Genomic DNA, 22,132 nt, shown 5'->3' on the forward strand with positions numbered 1-22,132 from the left:
GACTAGTAAGCAGTAATCCCCCCAAAAGCGGTGGCTCAGCCTGTAGGAATGGAAGTGGTTTGAAATAATGTTCTTAACACGGCTTGACCTACTGTGGCTTGCTGTGCGGATAGCACGTCTACACAGTAGTGCTTGGTGAACGTGTGTGGCGTAGACCATGTGGCTGCCTTACATATTTCTTGCATTGGGATGTTTCCTAGAAAGGCCATGGTAGCACCTTTTTTTCTGGTTGAGTGTGCCCTTGGTGTAATGGGCAGTTGTCGTTTTGCTTTAAGGTAGCAGATTTGGATGCATTTAACTATCCATCTGGCTATACCTTGTTTTGATATTGGGTTTCCTGCATGAGGTTTTTGGAATGCAAAAAATAGTTGTTTAGTCTTTCTGATGTTTTTCGTTCGGTCAATGTAGTACATTAATGCTCTTTTGACATCTAATGTATGTAGTGCCCTCTCAGCTACGGAATCTGGCTGTGGGAAGAACACTGGTAGTTCAACTGTTTGATTTAGGTGGAACGGTGAAATAACCTTTGGTAAAAATTTAGGATTAGTCCTTAGGACGACTTTATTTTTGTGTAGTTGTATAAAAGGTTCTTGTATTGTAAACGCCTGAATTTCGCTTACTCTTCTTAGAGATGTAATGGCGATGAGAAATGCAACCTTCCAGGTTAGGAACTGTATTTCGCAAGAGTGCATGGGTTCAAAAGGTGGACCCATGAGTCTTGTTAAGACAACATTTAAGTTCCATGAAGGAACAGGTGGTGTTCTTGGTGGTATAATTCTTTTAAGGCCTTCCATGAATGCTTTAATGACTGGTATCCTATATAGGGAAGTTGAATAGGTAGTCTGCAGGTATGCAGATATTGCTGCAAGGTGTATTTTAATGGAAGAGAAGGCTAGGTTAGATTTTTGTAAGTGAAGCAAGTAACCCACTACATCCTTTGGAGTTGCGTGTAAAGGTTGGATCTGATTATGATGGCAGTAGCCAACAAACCTCTTCCATTTACTTGCATAGCAGTGCCTAGTGGACGGCCTTCTGGCTTGCTTTATGACTTCCATACATTCTTGGGTAAGTTGTAAGTGTCCGAATTCTAGGATTTCAGGAGCCAGATTGCTAGATTCAGCGATGCTGGATCTGGATGTATGATCTGTTGGTTGTGTTGTGTTAACAGATCCGGCCTGTTGGGCAATTTGATGTGGGGTACTACTGATAGGTCTAGCAGTGTTGTGTACCAGGGTTGCCTTGCCCAAGTTGGTGCTATTAATATGAGTTTGAGTTTGTTTTGACTCAATTTGTTTACCAGATAAGGAAGGAGAGGGAGAGGAGGAAAAGCGTAGGCAAATATCCCTGACCAGTTCATCCATAGGGCATTGCCTTGGGACTGCCTGTGTGGGTATCTGGATGCGAAGTTTTGGCATTTTGCGTTCTCTTTTGTTGCAAACAAGTCTATTTGAGGTGTTCCCCAGAGTCTTAAGTAAGTGTTTAGAATTTGGGGGTGAATTTCCCATTCGTGGACCTGTTGGTGATCTCGAGAGAGATTGTCTGCAAGTTGATTCTGGATCCCTGGAATAAACTGTGCTATTAGGCGAATGTGGTTGTGAATTGCCCATCGCCATATCTTTTGTGCCAGCAGGCTCAACTGCGTTGAGTGTGTCCCCCCTTGTTTGTTTAGATAATACATTGTTGTCATGTTGTCTGTTTTGACAAGAATGTATTTGTGAGTTATAATTGGTTGGAAAGCCCTTAATGCTTGAAAAACTGCTAGCATTTCTAGGTGATTTATATGCAGTTTTGTTTGATGTACGTTCCATTGTCCTTGTATGCTGTGTTGATCGAGGTGTGCTCCCCACCCTGTCATGGAAGCATCTGTTGTTATTACGTATTGTGGCACTGGGTCTTGGAAAGGCCGCCCTTTGTTTAAATTTATACTGTTCCACCATAGAAGCGAGAGGTAAGTTTGGCGGTCTATCAACACCAGATCTAGAAGGTGACCCTGTGCTTGTGACCATTGTGATGCTAGGCACTGTTGTAAGGGCCTCATGTGGAGTCTTGCGTTCGGGACAATGGCTATGCATGAGGACATCATGCCTAGGAGTTGTAATATCATCTTTGCTTGTATTGTTTGTGTTGGATACATGCGTTGTATGATCTTGTTGAAATTTTGAATTCTTTGTGGACTTGGAGTGGCTACTCCTTTTGTTGTGTCTATTATGGCTCCCAGGTATTGTTGTACTTTGCACGGCAAAATGTTGGATTTTGCAAAGTTGACGGTGAAACCTAGTTTGTAGAGGGTTTGTATGATTTGATTTGTGTGGTGTAAGCACTTTGTTAGTGAATTGGTTTTGATTAGCCAGTCGTCTAGATACGGGAATACATGTATTTGCTGCCTTCTGATGTGTGCAGCCACTACTGCTAGACATTTTGTAAAGACTCTTGGTGCGGTTGTTAAACCAAAAGGCAATACTTTGAATTGGTAATGTATTCCTTTGAATACGAACCGTAGGTATTTTCTGTGCGATTGATGTATTGGTATATGGAAATACGCGTCTTTGAGGTCTAAGGTTGTCATGTAGTCCTGTAGTTTTAGCAATGGTAACACTTCTTGTAGCGTGACCATGTGAAAGTGGTCTGATTTGATGTAGGTGTTTAGTATTCTGAGGTCTAGGATTGGTCTCAGTGTTTTGTCCTTTTTTGGTATTAAGAAGTACAGTGAATAGACTCCTGTGTTTGTTTGTGTGTTTGGTACTAATTCAATTGCATTCTTTTGCAATAGTGCTTGAACTTCTATTTCCAGAAGTTCGGAATGTTGTTTTGATAAATTCTGTGCTTTTGGTGGTATGTTTGGAGGGAATTTTAGGAATTCTATGCAATAACCATGTTGGATAATTGCTAAGACCCAAGTGTCTGTAGTTATTTCCTCCCATGCTTTGTAATAATGACCTATTCTTCCCCCCCACTGGTGTTGTGTGGAGGGGGTGAGTGACATCTGAGTCATTGCTTGGTTGTAGGGGTTTTGGGGCTTTGAAATTTTCCTCTATTCCTAGGGAATTGCCCTCCTCTGTATTGGCCCCGAAAGCCTCCCCTGTACTGTCCCTGGTAGCTGGACGGTGTTGCCTGCGAGGTGCTGGCTTGTGAGGCCTGACCCCGAAAGCCCCCTCTAAAGGGTGTCTTGCGGAAGGTGCTGTAGGTTCCTCTGCTCTGCGGGGAGTAGAGTGCGCCCATGGCTTTAGCAGTGTCAGTGTCTTTTTTTAGTTTTTCGATTGCCGTGTCCACTTCTGGTCCAAACAGTTGTTTTTCGTTGAATGGCATATTGAGCACTGCCTGCTGTATCTCTGTTTTGAACCCAGACGTTCTTAGCCATGCGTGCCTTCTAATGGTCACAGATGTATTAATTGTTCTTGCAGCTGTGTCTGCTGCGTCCATAGAGGATCGTATCTGGTTATTTGATATGTTCTGTCCTTCCTCAACCACCTGCTTTGCCCTCTTTTGCAGTTCCTTGGGTAGATGCTCGATGAGGTGTTGCATCTCATCCCAATGGGCTCTGTCATAGCGCGCAAGTAGTGCTTGAGAGTTAGCGATGCGCCACTGGTTTGCAGCTTGTACTGCGACTCTTTTCCCAGCTGCATCGAACTTGCGGCTCTCTTTATCTGGGGGTGGTGCATCCCCAGATGTGTGGGAGTTGGCTCTTTTCCGAGCTGCTCCTACTACGACGGAATCTGGTGGCAGCTGTGTGGTGATGAAAACAGGGTCTGTAGGAGGTGCCTTATATTTCTTTTCCACCCTTGGCGTTATTGCCCTACTTTTGACCAGCTCCTTGAAGATTTCCTTTGCGTGCCGAAGCATACCTGGCAGCATAGACAGCCTTTGGTAGGAGCTGTGGGTGGAGGAGAGGGTGTTGAATAAAAAGTCATCCTCGACTTGTTCTGAGTGGAGGTTTACGTTGTGGAATTGTGCTGCTCTAGCCACCACTTGAGAATATGCTGGGCTGTCTTCTGGTGGTGAGGGCTTTGTTGGATATGCCTCCGGACTGTTGTCCGACACTGGGGCGTCATATAAGTCCCAAGCGTCTTGATCCTGGTCACCTTGGCTCATGGTGGTGTGAGCCGGGGAATGTGACGGAGTTTGTGCTGGTGAGACGTTAATTACAGGTGGAGGAGAGGGTGGCGGAGTCACCTTTTTCACCATTTTTGTTTGTGGCGCCTGGTCTGTTTGAAACTCCAGTCTCCTTTTTCTCCTAATAGGGGGAAGGGTGCTTATTTTTCCTGTTCCCTGCTGTATGAAAATACGTTTTTGCGTATGGTCCACTTCGGTGGATTGCAGCTCTTTCTCAAACCTATGCTTTCGCATCTGAGAGGACAGTGATTGCTCCTCTGTATAAGAGCCTGGACCTGGGTCGGTTACGGGTTGTTTCGGCACCGAAACCCTGTCTGTATCTTTTTTCGGCTCCGAGGTGGCTTTTTTATTTTTTGGAGTCGAAACCTCTCTGCGTCGAACTTCGTCGGTGCCGCCGTCTCGGCGTCGAGCCGATTCTACACCGCTATCTCGGTGTCGTTGCTTTTCTCCAGCACTTTCTCGATCCCGGGAAGGCTGCGTGCCGGTGTCTCGACCGGAGTCGGACGATCTCGGCACTGTTTGGGCCTTTTTCGGTGCCGATGGTCGGTCACCGAATTTATGGGTGGAGCCATGGCCTGGTGGCAGTGGCGTCCCCTGGGCCTTGTCACTTTTCTTATGTGTTGTTTTCGACGTCTTACTCACGGTTCTTTGATCGTCGAATTCCTCGGAGTCCGATTCGTGGATCGAAAAGGTTTCTTCTTCCTCTTGTTCCTCGAACTCTCGGTGCGCTGTCGGCGTGGACGCCATCTGAAGTCTCCTGGCTCGACGGTCACGGAGTGTCTTTCGGGACCGGAACGCGCGACAGGCCTCGCAAGTCTCCTCACTGTGCTCAGGTGACAGGCACAGGTTACAGACCAAATGTTGGTCTGTATACGGGTATTTGTTGTGGCATTTGGGACAAAAACGGAACAGGGTCCGTTCCATCGGCGTTGTTCTACACGCGGTCGGGCCGACCAGGCCCCGACGGGGGATCGAAAACTACCCCGAAGGGCACCGGAGCACGTCGATCTTCGATGCAGTGTCGAATCTAACTACGCCGATCCCGAACGCAACAATACCGACGAAAATCTTCCGATATTTACTAACTTTCCGTTCCGAAACTCGGAGCGACAGGAACACGTCCGAACCCGATGGCGGAAAGAAAACAATCGAAGATGGAGTCGACGCCCATGCGCAATGGAGACAGAAGGAGGAGTCACTCGGTCCCGTGACTCGAAAGACTTCTTTGAAGAAAAACAACTTGTAACACTCCGACCCAACACCAGATGGCGAGCTATGCAGAACATGTGTATCTACAGCGACAGATGCCATCGAACTGTACAGTTATTACAAACGTGACCATGGATCTGTGCTCAGTTTACATTTTTACTCTAAAACTGATCCCGGACTTGTATCTCTAGGCTTAAATATGGTGAAACTATGCAATGAGCACATTGCCTCTCAGTGAGGACTAGAGACCTACCCTATAAATGCCCACTCATTATCAGGCCTACAAGAGGTCAGCATCAATCCCTGAATGGTCCTTACGTGACAGGCTACCTGTGGGCAGGTACTGGGGCTGAGCTAGAAAGTCTCACATGCTCAGCCTGAATGCATATGCACACATGTGCTCACATGTTTACGTGTAACCAACCAAGAACCCCTTAACCTAGCTGCACAGCAGGGGCCTTGCCAGTTTCACAGATTTCACAGTGAGTGAGATTCAAGAGGTGAGACTCAGTCAAAGTGCAAGTACAAAGTCAGGTACTCAAAAAAAAGAATTAGATAGGCAGAACACATTTCCTACAGTCAGTTTTCATGCCATTTTTAAATGTCGTTAGCACTTTCCTGTTCTCCATCATATTAGGCCTAGCCTTTTCAGCACAATAACCAAAATGTTTGATGCCATCAATGAATGGCAATCACAGCCAAATGCTTCCATTTTATCAACTTAAAAAATACTTTCCATAGGCGAGTGATCTGAACAGTGAACTGAGTCAGTGCAAACTATACAGCTCAAAAGTCAAAGATAATTGTAAATCAATTTGGCCTTGAAATTCTATCCACATGCACCTAAAATGCTTCCGATATTCAATTACAGGCTACCATCAGGTATTCAACATCACTTTCACTAGCACGATACCACTAAACATTGATGATCCATTCGCATCTTTATCAAATAGAAGATGCTAGACCGATTCCATAAAATCTTTAAATGGACCATGCAGATAAAGTCACCTGACATAACACTTCCTCCAAATATCTCTCTGGATAGTGATGCTGGTCTAGAAAACACTACATGAGCCAAACATGATGGACAACTGAACACTCAGCTAAACTAACTATACCCATCCATCCTATAAAATATTCCAAATATGCCTATCTAGATTAAATTAGATTTTCTTTTAAAACAAACATTACTAAACATTTAACAACGTCCTAACCAAGCGCAATCAAGTACCAAACAAAATATACAACTGATCAATGAAATTCCTAGAAATACAAACGTATTCTATATTGTGCTTTTGTGCCATACTAGTAGTAGAAATGGTATAAAAATGATGATATCATAAAATATATTCTGATGAGTTAAAAAAGAAATCTCAATTCCCTCCAGTTTTCTCTTTTCTGTGTATGAAAAATCTAACAAAGAATTTGAAATTATTTGCAGGATCAAAAGAATTGTGTTTTGTATGAGAACTCCCATCCACCAGTCTCACATTTTCAAGAGGTGTCAAAACACTGATGTATTTACCTTGCACTTGATCATTTGAGAAACCATCACAGGCAACGTGACGATAGAGCTGGCCATTTAGTTTCTTCACAGCAGTTTCAAAATCTTCATCTTCAGGGAAAAAATAAAACTCATTCAAAACAGTAATTCATCTAAACAAATGACAATCTTCAGATCCATTCCTAATGCTCAACTGAGGGAATACAAACAGTAATTAATTGCACAGTTGTGGGTCACGGTGTATCATCAGAAGGCAATGCCAATTTTGTTTTAGGTAGTCTCTGCATAGTAGACACAGGATGGAAACAGCAGCTTTAGCTACGCAAATAACCACTGCTGCTGCATGACACCCTTGTTAGAGCTCCCCCTGAAAGGTACAGCTGTCTCTTAGTGGCACAAATGGGGTGGGATATTTTTTAAATTCTGATGGGATTCTCATACTTGCAGATTCCTCATCTGCTGAATACCCCCAAAACATTCATAGCTCTCCTGCGCTGGTAGGGGGCTCCTGAGTCTGTCTTGAAGCCAGAAACAGCATCCTGGTGACATCTGTGGAGCCAAAAAGGACCCACCTTGGCACAGTAACTTCACTTCCTCTTTTCCCATGCTCTTAAACATAGATCTGGAGCTTAGTCTCATCGTTCTGAGATAGTTTTCTCACAAGATTTCACATCAAATATATGTACAGTTCTAGTGAGGTTGAGATCTTGGTGTTCTCATGCTTGGCAGCTTTCCTTTCCAAGGCAGTGATCACTTTACATTTGGAGTGATATATCACTCTTCCCACTTTTTAACCCCCGCCCACCCCCACCATCCCACTGAAAGCGAGGCTAAACCGACTGGTTTCCAGAAGAGTGGTGAGGAACTATATGGATCTCACTAGTCTGATGACCAGATTTATGCAAGGGCAGCATGGCAGAGGGAATCCAAAAGAGCACTTTATCCAGATTGATATTGTTGTGCCTCATTGTGTGATACGCCCTTGCAAAAAAGGATTCGGCAGAGAGAATCCGAACAATTCCATTAGGGCAAAGTTTTTCCACTTTGGCATTAGCCAGGGGTGTGCCTGTTTCTGAGATCTGTCAGGCAGCAACATGGGCTGACCTTCAAGACCTTTCCCAAGCATTACTGTCTGCATTCAGAGGTGAGGAGGGATAGTCATTTTGCATGCTTGGTGCTACAGGATTTCCTCATTTACCATTTTTTCAAGCCCATCAACCTTTGAATCTATTTAACAGGTGAGAAACCTGCAGGTAGAAGTATTCATCAAAAGGAAAATGTAATTATGTACAGTAACAATCTTTCAGGTGACTACTACATCTGCCTGCCGATTTCTTGCTAATAACACCCTCCTCCCAACTTTGAAAGATGGTTATAGGCCTGGAGAAGTGGTTACAGTTAGATTGCTGCACTGTTTCTAGTCTTGGACTGTCATGTTACCGAAAAATGGACATCTAAATGACGAGGTTGCACCAAGGTGGGCACTTTATGGCTCCTAGAAATGTCACCAAGACACCGTTTCGAGAGAAGATACGAAGTTCAGTGTCTCCTATCGGCACAAGAGAGCTACGAAAGTTTTCAGAGCCAGTCTGGCACCTGAGGGTATTGAACAGAAGAGGAATCTTTCAGCACGGAGGAAGGTATCCACTAAAAGGAAAATGTTACTTACCCTGAAAGCATTTGTTTGTGGCATCCAGTGCTGTATATTCACATGCTCTGCATACTCCTGACATCTAGTTTTGGGCTTGCACGTGTACCACTTGTTTTTCTTCGAAGAGGTCTTTTGAGTAACAAGGTATAGTGACTCCTCCCATGCCCGTAATGTGCATAGGCATCGGCTCCATTGTTAGGCTGTGTTGCCACCCAGCAGGTCGAGGATGGAGGTGAAATTCAGAAGTAACAAAACATGACCATGCAAGTGAATTGTGAAAATAAAAGTAAATAAAAGCATCTTGAACAACCAAAGGCTTTTGGGGGAGGTTGATAGGTGAATGTGAATCTATGGCACTACATGCCACAAACAGATGCTTTCAGGGTGAGTAACATTTTCCATTTGTGGCCATGTGTAGCTGTAGAAACACATGCTCTGCATAGCCTATAAAGCAGTTTTCCCCTAAATGGTAGTTAGGCAAAGAACATTGCAGAGGATTGAAAAAGTGTACATAGTACAGCCTGGCCCACAGGGGCTTGTTGACATGTTAGTACAGCCACACAGTAGTGTCTGGTATATGTGTGTGAAGGTGACATGGTAGCTGCTTTACAAATATCAGCTATTGGGATGTTAACTAAAAAGGCCATGGATGCTGCTTTATTGTGTGTAGAATACAGCCTAGGTGGTAGCAGGAAGGAAGCGGTCTTTCGGTCTTAACATAGCAGGTCTGAATGCACTCAAATAGCCAGTGAGCTATCCCTGCATCGGAAAAGGCACTGCCTTAGGGTCAACAACCAATAACTGTTGCATTTTCCGAAATGGTTTCGTCCTTTCAATGTAGTACATGAGGGCTCTATGAATATCTAATGTGTGAGGAGAAAACACTGGGAGTTCAGTTGCCTGGTTCAGGTGGAAAGGGGAGACCACCTTTGGCAGAAATTGGGTTAGTTCTAGCTATTACTTTGGCAGTGCAGATCTAAACTAAAAGAGGCTCTCCCAGCGCGGGTGCTTGGATCGATCTCACTCACACGCATTAGGAATGTGATTGCAACTTGAAAAGTTACGTTCCATGAGAAATAATGCAGAAGGCATGCACGAAGGGAGTGAATAGGGAGTCCCGTCAGCCTAGTGATGACTACATTGAGGTGCCAGGATGGGGCTAGGGGCCACTGGTGGGGTGCGGGGGAGGCAGGGTGGAGATAACCCTGTCCCTCAATAAAAGTGTTATTGACGGGGACTCTGAATATTGAAGTGTTCTCTGTTCTGTAGGTATGCTGCAACTGCAGGAAAATGCAAATGTTTGGAAGTGTAAGCCAGTCCTGAGTGTTGAAAGTGATACAGGTAGCAGATAATACCTTGCACTGCTTGTTTGAGTGGATTGATGAGTATGGGTTGGCAGCAGTGGACAAACCTCTTCCACTTGGCCGCATAGGAGACTCGAGTAGAGGGACGGCTTGCCTCCAAGGACAGACAGACCAGCATAGGGCAGACGGAGGTAGCTACCTCTAGGACCTCAAAAGCCAAATTGCTAGGTTAGGCTGCTTAGGGTTGGGATGTCAAGCTGTGCCCTAAGACGATTTGGCTGGTTGTGAAGCTTCTCATGAGGGACTACAGATAACTCTAGAAGGGTTGTGAACCAGGGTTGTCTGGCAAACATGAGAGCCACCAAAATGAAGGTGAGAGATCTCTGCCACAGCCTCCAGACCATGTATGGCAGAGGATGGAGAGGCAGAAAAGTGTAGGCCAATATCCCTCACCAGTTCATCCATAGTGCATTGCCCACGGATTGTGGGTGAGGAAATCTTGGAGGCACAGCTTGGGCATTTGACGTTTTTGGCAATTGTGAACAGATCTAAGTTAAGAAATCCCCAATGCTGGAAGTATGCTGAGCAAGTCTGCGTAGTCGTCCACTACTGGAAGGTACTACGCTAGCAGATGCACCTTATAGTGGATCACCCGCTTGCCAATGTTCTATGGTAGCACTGACAGCTGGAGAGAATGAGTGCCCCTTTTTTTCTGGAAGTAGTACATAGCAGTCATGTATGTTTGGACAAGGACTGTATTGTGATGGACGTGTCAGAAGAAAGCTTTGCGAGCTAGTTGGATTGCCTGTAGTTCTAGTTAATTGATGTGGAATGTCTGTTGAAGGGGTGTCCACATGCCCTGAATGGCATGTCTTTGAAATTCACCCCCCACCCTGTGGATCCGAATGAAGCAAAGATATCCTGGGCACAGAACTGGGACAGAGTTGAAAAGTCTGTTGCAAATGTGTTTGTTCATTGCCAATAAGGGTAGAAGTACCGGAAGGCCCCGACAAAGAGCACTACATGGTGTCAACTAGCTTCAAGCAACACATGCCCACACCCAATGGCGTAAGAAAACAATCTAACAATTGAGGTGATGCCCATGCGCATTACCAGTCATAGGAGGAGTCATATCAGTGATTCGAAAGACTTCTTCGTTGAAGAAGAAGTTGTACATGTCCGAGGACAACACTAGATGGCAGGAGTATGCAGAGCATGTGTATTTTGCAGCTATACATGCCACAGACATGCTGTTATCAAAGGTAATGAAAATGTCACTTACCCAGTGTACATCTGTTCGTGGCATCAGTCGCAGTAGATTCGCATGTTTTGCAATAGCTCGCCATCTGGTGTTGGGCCGGAGTGTTACAAGTTGTTTTTCTTCGAAGAAGTCTTTCGAGTCACGGGACCGAGTGACTCCTCCTTTTGTCTCCATTGCGCATGGGCGTCGACTCCATCTTCGATTGTTTTTCCCCGCAGAGGGTGAGGTAGGAGTTGAATTGTAGTAATAGTGCCCATGCAATGGAGTGACTAAGTATGCACCTATTTAAGGTTGAGATGATACATATACAAATAGTTGAAGGTAACTTCCAAACTGCTACAGGCTCCCGGGGAGGCGGGTGGGCACATGCGAATCTACTGCGACTGATGCCACGAACAGATGTACACTGGGTAAGTGACATTTTCAGCTCAATGGCATCTGTCGCTGTAGATACGCATGTTTTGCATAGACTAGTAAGCAGTTATCTCCCCAAAAGCGGTGGATCAGCCTGTAGGAGTGGAAGTAGTCTGAAATAATGTTCTTAATACGGCTTGACCTACTGTGGCTTGTTGTGCGGATAACACGTCTACACAGTAGTGCTTGGTGAATGTGTGAGGCGTAGACCATGTGGCTGCCTTACATATTTCTTGCATTGGGATGTTTCCTAGAAAGGCCATGGTAGCACCTTTCTTTCTGGTTGAGTGTGCCCTTGGTGTAATGGGCAGCTGTCGTTTAGCTTTAAGGTAGCAGATTTGGATGCATTTAACTATCCATCTGGCTATACCTTGTTTTGATATTGGGTTTCCTGCATGAGGTTTTTGAAATGCAATAAATAGTTGTTTAGTCTTTCTGATGTTCTTTGTTCTGTCAATGTAATACATCAATGCTCTTTTGACATCTAATGTATGTAGTGCCCTTTCAGCTACGGTATCTGGCTGTGGAAAGAACACTGGAAGTTCCACTGTTTGATTTAGATGGAACGGTGAAATAACCTTTGGCAAAAATTTAGGATTGGTCCTTAGGACGACCTTATTCTTGTGTAGTTGTATAAAAGGTTCCTGTATTGTAAACGCCTGAATCTCGCTTACTCTTCTTAGGGAAGTAATGGCGATGAGAAATGCCACCTTCCAGGTTAGGAACTGTATTTCGCAGGAGTGCATGGGTTCAAAAGGTGGACCCATAAGTCTAGTTAGGACAACATTTAGGTTCCATGAAGGAACAGGTGGTGTTCTTGGTGGTATAATTCTCCTAAGGCCCTCCATGAATGCTTTAATGACTGGTATCTTATATAGGGAAGTTGAATAGGTAGTCTGCAGGTATGCAGATATTGCTGCAAGGTGTATTTTAATGGAAGAGAAAGCCAGGTTAGATTTTTGTAAGTGAAGCAAGTAACCCACTACATGTTCTGGAGTTGTGTGTAATGGTTGTATTTGATTAATATGGCAGTAGCAAACAAACCTCTTCCATTTACTTGCATAGCAGTGCCTGGTGGATGGCCTTCTGGCTTGTTTTATGACTTCCATACATTCTTGGGTAAGTTGTAAGTGCCCGAATTCTAGGATTTCAGGAGCCAGATTGCTAGATTCAGCGATGCTGGATCTGGGTGTCTGATCTTTTGGTTGTGTTGTGTCAACAGATCTGGCCTGTTGGGCAATTTGATGCAGGGTACTACTGATAGGTCTAGCAGCGTTGTGTACCAGGGTTGCCTTGCCCAAGTTGGTGCTATTAATATGAGTTTGAGTTTGTTTTGACTGAGTTTGTTTACCAGGTAAGGAAGGAGAGGGAGAGGAGGAAAAGCGTAAGCAAATATCCCTGACCAGTTCATCCATAGGGCATTGCCTTGGGACTGTTTGTGTGGGTATCTGGATGCGAAGTTTTGGCATTTTGCGTTCTCCTTTGTTGCAAACAAGTCTATCTGAGGTGTTCCCCAGAGTTTGAAATAAGTGTTCAGAATTTGGGGGTGAATTTCCCATTCGTGGACCTGTTGGTGATCTCGAGAGAGATCGTCTGCGAGTTGATTTTGGATCCCTGGTATAAATTGTGCTATTAGGCGAATTTGGTTGTGAATTGCCCAACGCCAAATCTTTTGTGCTAGCAGGCTTAACTGCGTGGAGTGCGTCCCCCCTTGCTTGTTTAGATAATACATTGTTGTCATGTTGTCTGTTTTGACGAGAATGTATTTGTGAACTATTATTGGTTGGAAAGCTTTTAGTGCTTGAAAAACTGCTAGAAGTTCTAGGTGATTTATATGCAGTTTTGTTTGATGTACGTTCCATTGTCCTTGTATGCTGTGTTGATCGAGGTGTGCTCCCCACCCTGTCATGGAAGCATCTGTTGTTATTACGTATTGTGGCACTGGGTCTTGGAAAGGCCGCCCTTTGTTTAAATTTATGTTGTTCCACCACAGAAGCGAGAGGTAAGTTTGGCGGTCTATTAACACCAGATCTAGAAGATGACCCTGTGCTTGAGACCACTGTGATGCTAGGCACTGTTGTAAGGGCCTCATGTGCAGTCTTGCGTTTGGGACAATGGCTATGCATGAAGACATCATGCCTAGGAGTTGTAGTACCATCTTTGCTTGTATCCTTTGTGTTGGATACATGCGTTGTATGATGGTGTTGAAATTTTGAATTCTTTGTGGACTTGGAGTGCCTACTCCTTTTGATGTGTCTATTATGGCTCCTAGGTATTGTTGTACCTTGCGCGGCAGAATTTTGGATTTTGTGAAGTTGACGGTGAACCCTAGTTTGAAGAGGGTTTGTATGATATGATTTGTGTGATTTGAGCACTCTATTAACGAATGGGCCTTGATTAGCCAGTCGTCTAGATATGGGAACACATGTATTTGCTGCCTTCTTATGTGTGCAGCGACTACCGCTAGACATTTGGTAAAGACTCTTGGTGCGGTTGTTAATCCGAAAGGCAGCACCTTGAATTGGTAATGTATTCCCTTGAATACAAACCTTAGGTATTTCCTGTGCGATGGGTGTATTGGTATATGGAAATAAGCATCCTTGAGGTCTAAAGTTGCCATGTAGTCGTGTAGTTTTAGCAATGGCAATACTTCTTGTAGTGTGACCATGTGAAAGTGGTCTGATTTGATGAAAGTGTTCACTACTCTGAGGTCTAGGATTGGTCTCAGCGTTTTGTCCTTCTTTGGTATCAGAAAGTACAGTGAGTAAACTCCTGTGTTTATTTGTGTGTTTGGCACTAATTCGATTGCATTCTTTTGCAATAGTGCCTGCACTTCTATCTCCAGGAGATTGGAATGATGTTTTGTCAAATTTTGTGCTTTTGGTGGTATGTTTGGAGGGAATTGTAGAAATTCTATGCAATAACCATGTTGGATAATTGCTAGAACCCAAGTGTCTGTAGTGATTTCCTCCCATGCTTTGTAATAATGACTTATTCTTCCCCCCACTGGTGTTGTGTGGAGGGGGTGAGTGACATGTGAGTCACTGTTTAGTAGTAGGGGTTTTGGGGCTCTGAAATCTTCCTCTATTCCTAGGGAATTGCCCTCCTCTATATTGTCCCCAAAAACCTCCTCTATACTGTCCCTGGTAACTGGACGGTGTTGCTTGTGAGGTGCTGGCTTGTGTGCTTTGACCCCGAAACCCCCCTCTAAAGGGTGTTTTACGGAATGTGCTGTAATTCCCTCTGCTCTGCGGGGAGTAGAGTGCGCCCATGGCTTTGGCAGTGTCCGTATCTTTTTTGAGTTTCTCAATCGCTGTGTCCACTTCTGGACCGAACAGTTCTTTTTCGTTAAAAGGCATATTGAGAACTGCTTGTTGAATCTCTGGTTTAAATCCAGACGTTCGGAGCCATGCATGCCTTCTGATAGTTACAGATGTATTAATTGTCCGTGCAGCTGTATCTGCAGCGTCCATAGAGGAGCGGATCTGGTTGTTGGAAATGGTCTGTCCCTCCTCAACCACTTGTTTTGCCCTATTTTGTAAGTCCTTGGGCAGATGTTCAATGAGATGTTGCATCTCGTCCCAATGGGCTCTGTCATAGCGCGCAAGTAGTGCCTGGGAGTTCGCGATGCGCCACTGGTTTGCAGCTTGTGCTGCGACTCGCTTACCAGCTGCATCGAACTTGCGGCTTTCTTTATCTGGGGGTGGTGCATCTCCAGATGTGTGGGAGTTGGCCCTTTTCCTAGCTGCTCCTACAACGACAGAGTCTGGTGGCAGCTGTGTAGTGATGAAAACCGGGTCTGTAGGAGGCGCCTTATACTTTTTTTCCACCCTTGGTGTGATTGCCCTACTTTTGACCGGCTCCTTAAAGATTTCTTTTGCGTGCCGGAGCATACCAGGGAGCATAGGCAGGCTTTGGTATGAGCTGTGGGTGGAGGAGAGTGTGTTGAATAAAAAATCATCCTCGACCTGTTCTGAGTGGAGGCTTACGTTGTGAAATTGTGCTGCTCTAGCCACCACTTGAGAATACGTGGTGCTGTCCTCTGGTGGAGATGGCTTCGTAGGGTATGCCTCCGGACTGTTATCTGACACTGGGGCGTCGTATAGGTCCCATGCGTCTTGATCTTGGTCACCCTGGCTTATGGTGGTGTGAGCTGGGGAGTGTGATGGAGTTTGTGCTGGTGAGACGCTAATCACGGGCGGAGGAGAGGGTGGTGGGGTAACTCTTTTCACCACTTTTGGTTGTGGTGTCTGTTCAGTTTGGAACTCCAACCTTCTCTTTCTTCTAATAGGGGGAAGGGTGCTTATTTTTCCTGTCCCCTGCTGTATGAAAATACGCTTTTGCGTATGGTCCACATCAGTTGATTGTAGCTCTTCCTCAAACCTATGCTTTTGCATTTTGGAGGTTAGCGAGTGCTCTTCTGTATAAGAGCCTGAAGCTGGGTCAGTTGCAGTTTGTTTCGGGACCGAAACCCTGTCTGCGTCCTTTTTTGGCTCCGAGGTGACTTTTTTCATTTTCGGGGCCGAAACCTGTCGGCGCCGATCTTCTTCGGGGCCGCTGTCTCGGCGTCGAGCCGTGTCTACACCGGCATCGATGCTTGTCTCCAGCACTTTCTCGGTCCCGAGAAGGCTGCGTGCCGGTGTCTCGACCGAAGTCGGACGATCTCGGCACTGTTTGGGCCTTTTTCGGTGCCGACGGTCGGTCACCGAATTTATGGGTGGAGCCATGGCCTGGTGGCAGTGGCGTCCCCTGGGCCTTGTAAATCTTCCGCTGAGTGGTTTTCGACGTCTTACTCACGGTTTGTGTATCGTCGAATCCTTCGGAGTCTGAGTCTTGGATCGAGAAGGTACCTTCCTCTTCTTGTTCCTCGAACTCTCGGTGGGCTGTCGGCGCGGACGCCATCTGAAGTCTTCTGGCTCGACGGTCTCGGAGTGTTTTTCGGGACCGGAACGCACGACAGGCCTCGCAGGTGTCTTCACTGTGCTCAGGTGACAGGCACAGGTTACAGACCAAGTGTTGGTCTGTATAGGGGTATTTATTGTGGCATTTGGGGCAGAAACGGAACGGGGTCCGTTCCATCGGCGTTCTTCAGCACGCGGTAGGGCCGACCAGGCCCCGACGGGGGATCGAAAAAACTACCCACGAAGGGCACCGGAGCTCTTCGATCCTTCGACGCGGTGTTGAATCTAACTACGCCGATCCCGAACGCAACAATACCGACGAAAATCTTCCGAAATTAGCTATCTTTCCGTTCCGAAACTCGGAGCGACAGGAACACGTCCGAACCCGATGGCGGAAAAAAAACAATCGAAGATGGAGTCGACGCCCATGCGCAATGGAGACAAAAGGAGGAGTCACTCGGTCCCGTGACTCGAAAGACTTCTTCGAAGAAAAACAACTTGTAACACTCCGGCCCAACACCAGATGGCGAGCTATTGCAAAACATGCGTATCTACAGCGACAGATGCCATCGAACATACTTTTATTGTTATATGCACATTAGTGAGAAAAAGTTTCACCTTAAAGAACACTGTAAAAGTTGGGTTATTTTATTCATTGCTGTTTCTGCTTCCACCTGAATACATTTCTATCAGTGTACGTCATCTCCATGATAACTATGTAAAATTCACCTCAGGTAAGGACACAATGACTTACAGGGTACTCAAGCAGTCTTTCTTCTTAAAGCTTATGTAAATTTAAAGGGGGTGTTGATAGGCCTGGGAGTGTTATTGTTATGTGTGGAGAGCATATGTGTAGAGAATGCAAGTGTTATGTATGTGTGTGTGTGTGTTGGTACGTGTGTATGATGTACACAAGCAAACAAAGAGGTGACAAGCTGTGACAGGCGAGATAATTCTCTTAGTTGTTGCACTGTTTAAGCACTCACACACATATGGAGGAAACTGTGTGAGGAGTTTCTCATTTATTAATGATCTAAATTTGGCATATTCATTGTTTTTATTCTATTTTAATATTTCTGGGTGATGATGTACTATGGGGATGAGTAATTAAATCTCCGATCTGATAAGAAGCAAAGGTAAGCAAAAATGGCCCAAGGCCACGAGAGGATACAAATAGTGGACAATGGATCCAAAGCAAGTGCAGCCCTTTTATGAGGTGCGGGATCTCCTGTCCCCTACACCCTCATTCCTGAGAACTGTACATATGTTATTTCTCAAACAAGGAGGGCATCAATTTGGCTACATAAACCCGAAGGGCAGCCCTTAGTGGGTCTCTTTGGTCAGTTTCTATATTGTTGGTGCTGCAAAACTCAAAATCCTCTCATTTAAGAATCTAATAAAGGAAAAACTACTATACCTGCAAAAGACTTGCAGTTTTTAAATTTGCTGGATGGAAATTAAAGCCCTCATTATTAGCAACCACATATGTCCGAAGAGTCAGGAAACATAACTTGTTAGGTTGATCTCAATCAGGAGATTGGTGTGACACTGCAGAACTGTTTGCTTTCACCCAGCAGTTTCTCCAGGTGAAAGCCTGGGGCTAGAAAAAATGATTTTTGTAATACCACCCGGAATTACTGATTCTCTCAGGAGCTGCTCCTCCCACTCCCCCCCCTAGTTACTGACCCCTGGTATGGGTAAATCTGGGAGTAAAGGAGTAAAAGTAACAGACCCAAATGCAAGGCAGTTATGAGGTTCTAAGGATTCTCAGCTCTATACTTGTACTTAACCTTTTTGAAATGAGTCACAACTTTGCTTTCCGTGCAGATTGACAGACTGGCAAAGTATTTTCCTCCATGTGACATTAGTATCACATGAAATTGTTAACAATAAGAACATAGTAAAAGATGGTATTGCGGAACAGAGAAGAAAAAGCAATGAAGGAATGCCCAGCACAAACAAGAAAAACATTGGATGGAAAAGATAAGGATACTGTTGCTTAGGAGTAAACTATACCTAGCATGGGTGCTGCATCCTTTCAGACATTTTTCCAATCAAAGTTAGAGCACAGTCTACAATGTTAAAAATATTATTCAATGTTAAAGTCACAATAAACATGTAACAGCGGTACCCTGGCAAACATCTAAACTGAATAAGTATAATCTTAACATTTTCCTCATTGGTGAAGTAGAATTTGTCAAAAGGCATTTTCCAAGACATCCCTTAAAATCAAATGATTTACAACTTATATTTGTAACTTACCATCCTGGTCGTCATCACTTTCATAATGAGGTCTGCTCTTGTAGCAGAAGAAAGTGGGAGGCAGTTGAAGACTTTCAGCTAGAGCTTTTTGCTCAGGTGTAGGTGATAGCTCATAAACAAAGACCACATCATCAGAAAAAAGAATTGCATCTTCTTTCCTATTTTCATCTGACACACCAAAAACAAAATGATATCATGAATGTGGGTGTAATTATGAAGAAATAAAATGTAAACAGCTTTAAAATAAACAGATCAAATAGCTACATAATGAACCCACAGGGAGCCACCCACATCATTTGAAGAGCATTTTGTTTTGAAAAAAAGTATTTTTTATTGGCCAATAGTCACCAAACATAATGGCTCACTATTTATATATGGGCCGCTTCTACTTTTACAAATGCACCACCACCATTGTTTTAATATATGATTATTAGTAATATAATTTTTTTAAATCTAAACTCAGAACAACATCTTTGAATTCTACCACCTCCTAATCCAAGTAATGACCAATAACAAGAGGGAAGGGGAGAGGAAAATTGGTAACATGTAAGTAAAAAAGACCTCAATTTAGCGCAATTTTAGGTAAGAGTAAGAACAACTCTTGAATTGTCAAGTTATTTAGCCTACCTTCAAAAACTTTTGAAGTTCACTCTATAGATGTCATCTATGTTGGCAGCATATTTGCTATTGGTGCTTCAACAACACTAGGGGGTGGTCATTATGAGTTTGGCGGACAGAAAGGGCCGTCTGCCAAACTCTATCGGCCTTGTTGCCGCCAGTGCATCTGCCTTCCTGTGGGCCTCATTAGGAGTTTCCCACTGAGTCAGCGGGCAGAAACGGTGTTTCCGCCTGCCAGACCAGCAGGAAACAGCCTGCAACATAGACGCTGGCTCATAATTGAGTCAGCAGCAATGCTGCACTGCGTAGGGTGGACCAGCACCTGTCGTGCTGTTCACTGTCTGAAGACAGTGAACAGCACAATGGGGCTGGCCATGGGGGCCCTTGCACTGTCCATGGCAAGTGCATGGGCAGTGCAGGGGCTCACCATAGGCCCCCTGCACCCATCTCCGCCAGCCTATACATGGTGGTGCTTGCAGCGCTGCCCTGGCGGATTAGGACCGCCAGCACCGCCAATTCACCTGTGGAGGAAAACTGGTGGTGTTGGCGGTCCGTCCGTGGCGCAACCGCCACGGTCGTAATGTGGCGGTCAGACCGCCGCCAAACCATTTGGACCACTGCTTTGGCGGCAGTAAGACCGCCACCTCAACCCTGGCGGTCTCAAAACTGCCAGGGTCAAAATGAGGCCCTAAGTCTGATAAATGGGAGCATCTCTTGAGAACAATTGATACTTTTCATGAATCAATTTACACCCTTACAAACTGCAAAACATGACAATAGGTCCCTAAATGTCCAATACACGAAACAAATAAATCTTGCAATATAGCACATTATTTACATAGCAAAGGGCTGTTTTAAAGTTTGTTGGAGGGTGCTCCATCACATATAAGACCATTATCCCGTTGCCATACTGTAAGTGCATTAGGTCATAAGCAACTTATTTTGGGGCACAAGGAATATCGCTCATGTTTATGACAAAGTACCCGTTTGCTAAACTAGGCCCTAAGTCTTTGTAATTTCTCTAAAACCCTTACTGCCTTACTTTGTGAATCAACTCTTATTGAGTAAGCTAGGGACGAATTATAAAGAAGCCTGGTGCAGCAAACATTAGCAACATGGCTTACCCCATAGTCTGCAGTAACATCCCCAGCAAGACTTTTTCTGCAACAGATTGCACAAAGAAATACTTCTTAAAAGTGTCTGTCTATTCTATGAGCACAAAGACTTCAAAGTATTCATGAACAAAAGCTTATCCAATCACAATTTCAAATCACACTCTGAAACTGAAGGTGGTCATGGCTATTGCCAATGAATTCTTTGGTGTTATGGATAGGTCATTATATTAAAAACACAAATCACTTATTTATTGAAGTATTTTTGTGCGACCTGGTCAAACAAGTTCTTCATGGAGGAGCGATGGTTGATTGGGGTGTACCTTTATCTGATATTCTAGATTACAGGGAAAATCCAACTAAGTCAATTTCGAAAGAAAATACATGGTCACATACTTTCCCTCTGGTTCTCTGACAAGCCACATAGTGCATGATTCCAGTCACAAAAGTATTCACACCTTAGAAATGCAAGAGGACAATGGAATGTACAACTTGGAGGACGGTAGTTTCAGTGATGAGTAGCTTTTTCCCCCTGACGTAATTGGTACTGGTTACAAGCAGTTTAGGTTCTTTTTGGCACCTGGGCTTGCATGTTCGTTCAAATAAAATACAATGATGAAAATTAAGGATCTGGCAAACAGTATGAGGGTTGGTCTAACATCCAAACAAATGTTTAAGTTTCTTAAGCCACAATTGTAATCTGGATGGTTGGAGGAGGGGGGGGGGGGGGGGGGGGGGAAGAAGCTATTTGTATGCAAAGCAGTAACATTACATTTTTTTCAAGTTCAGTTTAAAAAAGAAGTCATTCAATCCGTTTTCTAGTTTACACAGAAAGATTTTAGCACTGTCATGTGGTCCAGCAATACTACCTTACGGTAACGCTGGATTTCATCCGCACTGATGGTCATCTTCTATCTCCTAATATCAGTGTTTCAGTTGAGATTAAATATTGTGGGCGACATATACAATCCTTGAGGTACTTGAGAGACCACTGCAGCCCATAATATCTGAATGAACAGGAATTTACATTTAAGAAGATTGAGGCAGATCAGCACTGGTTTGTGTAGGAAGTTGGCTCTGTATGTGCTATTTCAAAGTAAGAAATAGCATGCACAGAGTCCAAGGGTTCATCTTAGAGGTAAGATAGTGGCAAAAAGAGATAATACTAATGCTCTATTTTGTGGTAGTGTGGTCGAGCAGTAGGCTTATCAAAGGAGTAGTGTTAAGCATTTGTTGTACATACACATAGGCAATAAATGAGGAACACACACTCAGAGACAATTCCAAGCCAATAGGTTTTTGTATAGAAAAATATATTTTCTTAGTTTATTTTAGGAACCACAGGTTCAAATTCTACATGTAATATCTCATTTGAAAGGTATTGCAGGTAAGTACTCTAGGGACTTTGAATAATCACAATAGCATATATACTTTTTACATAAAACACATTTAGCTGTTTTAAAAGTGGACACACTGCAATTTTCACAGTTCCTATGGGAGGTAAAGTAATGTTAGTTCTTGCAGGTAAGTAAACCACCTACGGGGTTCAAATTGGGGTCCAAGGTAGCCCACCGTTGGGGGTTCAGAGCAACCCCAAAGTCACCACACCAGCAGCTCAGGGCCGGTCAGGTGCAGAGTTCAAAGTGGTGCCCAAAACGCATAGGCTTCAATGGAGAGAAGGGGGTGCCCCAGTTCCGGTCTGCCAGCAGGTAAGTACCCGCGTCTTCGGAGGGCAGACCAGGGGGGTTTTGTAGGGCACCGGGGGGGACACAAGTCCACACAAAAA

The 22,132-nt window shown here is 44.5% G+C and overlaps 1 protein-coding gene across 3 annotated transcripts in view; it reads right to left on the reverse strand.

Moving 5' to 3' along the window:
* The window catches only part of LOC138250083 (E3 SUMO-protein ligase RanBP2-like), a 580,259-nt gene that overhangs the window by 219,669 nt on the left and 338,458 nt on the right, over window positions 1-22,132 (reverse strand). For all 3 annotated transcript variants that reach the window (XM_069204483.1, XM_069204484.1, XM_069204485.1), the window contains exons 21-22: window positions 18,617-18,784; window positions 6,845-6,934 (exon numbers count right to left, since the gene is read on the reverse strand). In XM_069204483.1, the coding sequence (XP_069060584.1) occupies window positions 6,845-6,934; window positions 18,617-18,784 (258 nt within the window). The remainder of the gene's footprint in view (window positions 1-6,844; window positions 6,935-18,616; window positions 18,785-22,132) is intronic.

Source organism: Pleurodeles waltl, chromosome 8 (assembly GCF_031143425.1).
Source record: "Pleurodeles waltl isolate 20211129_DDA chromosome 8, aPleWal1.hap1.20221129, whole genome shotgun sequence".
NCBI classification, from domain to species: domain Eukaryota; kingdom Metazoa; phylum Chordata; class Amphibia; order Caudata; family Salamandridae; genus Pleurodeles; species Pleurodeles waltl.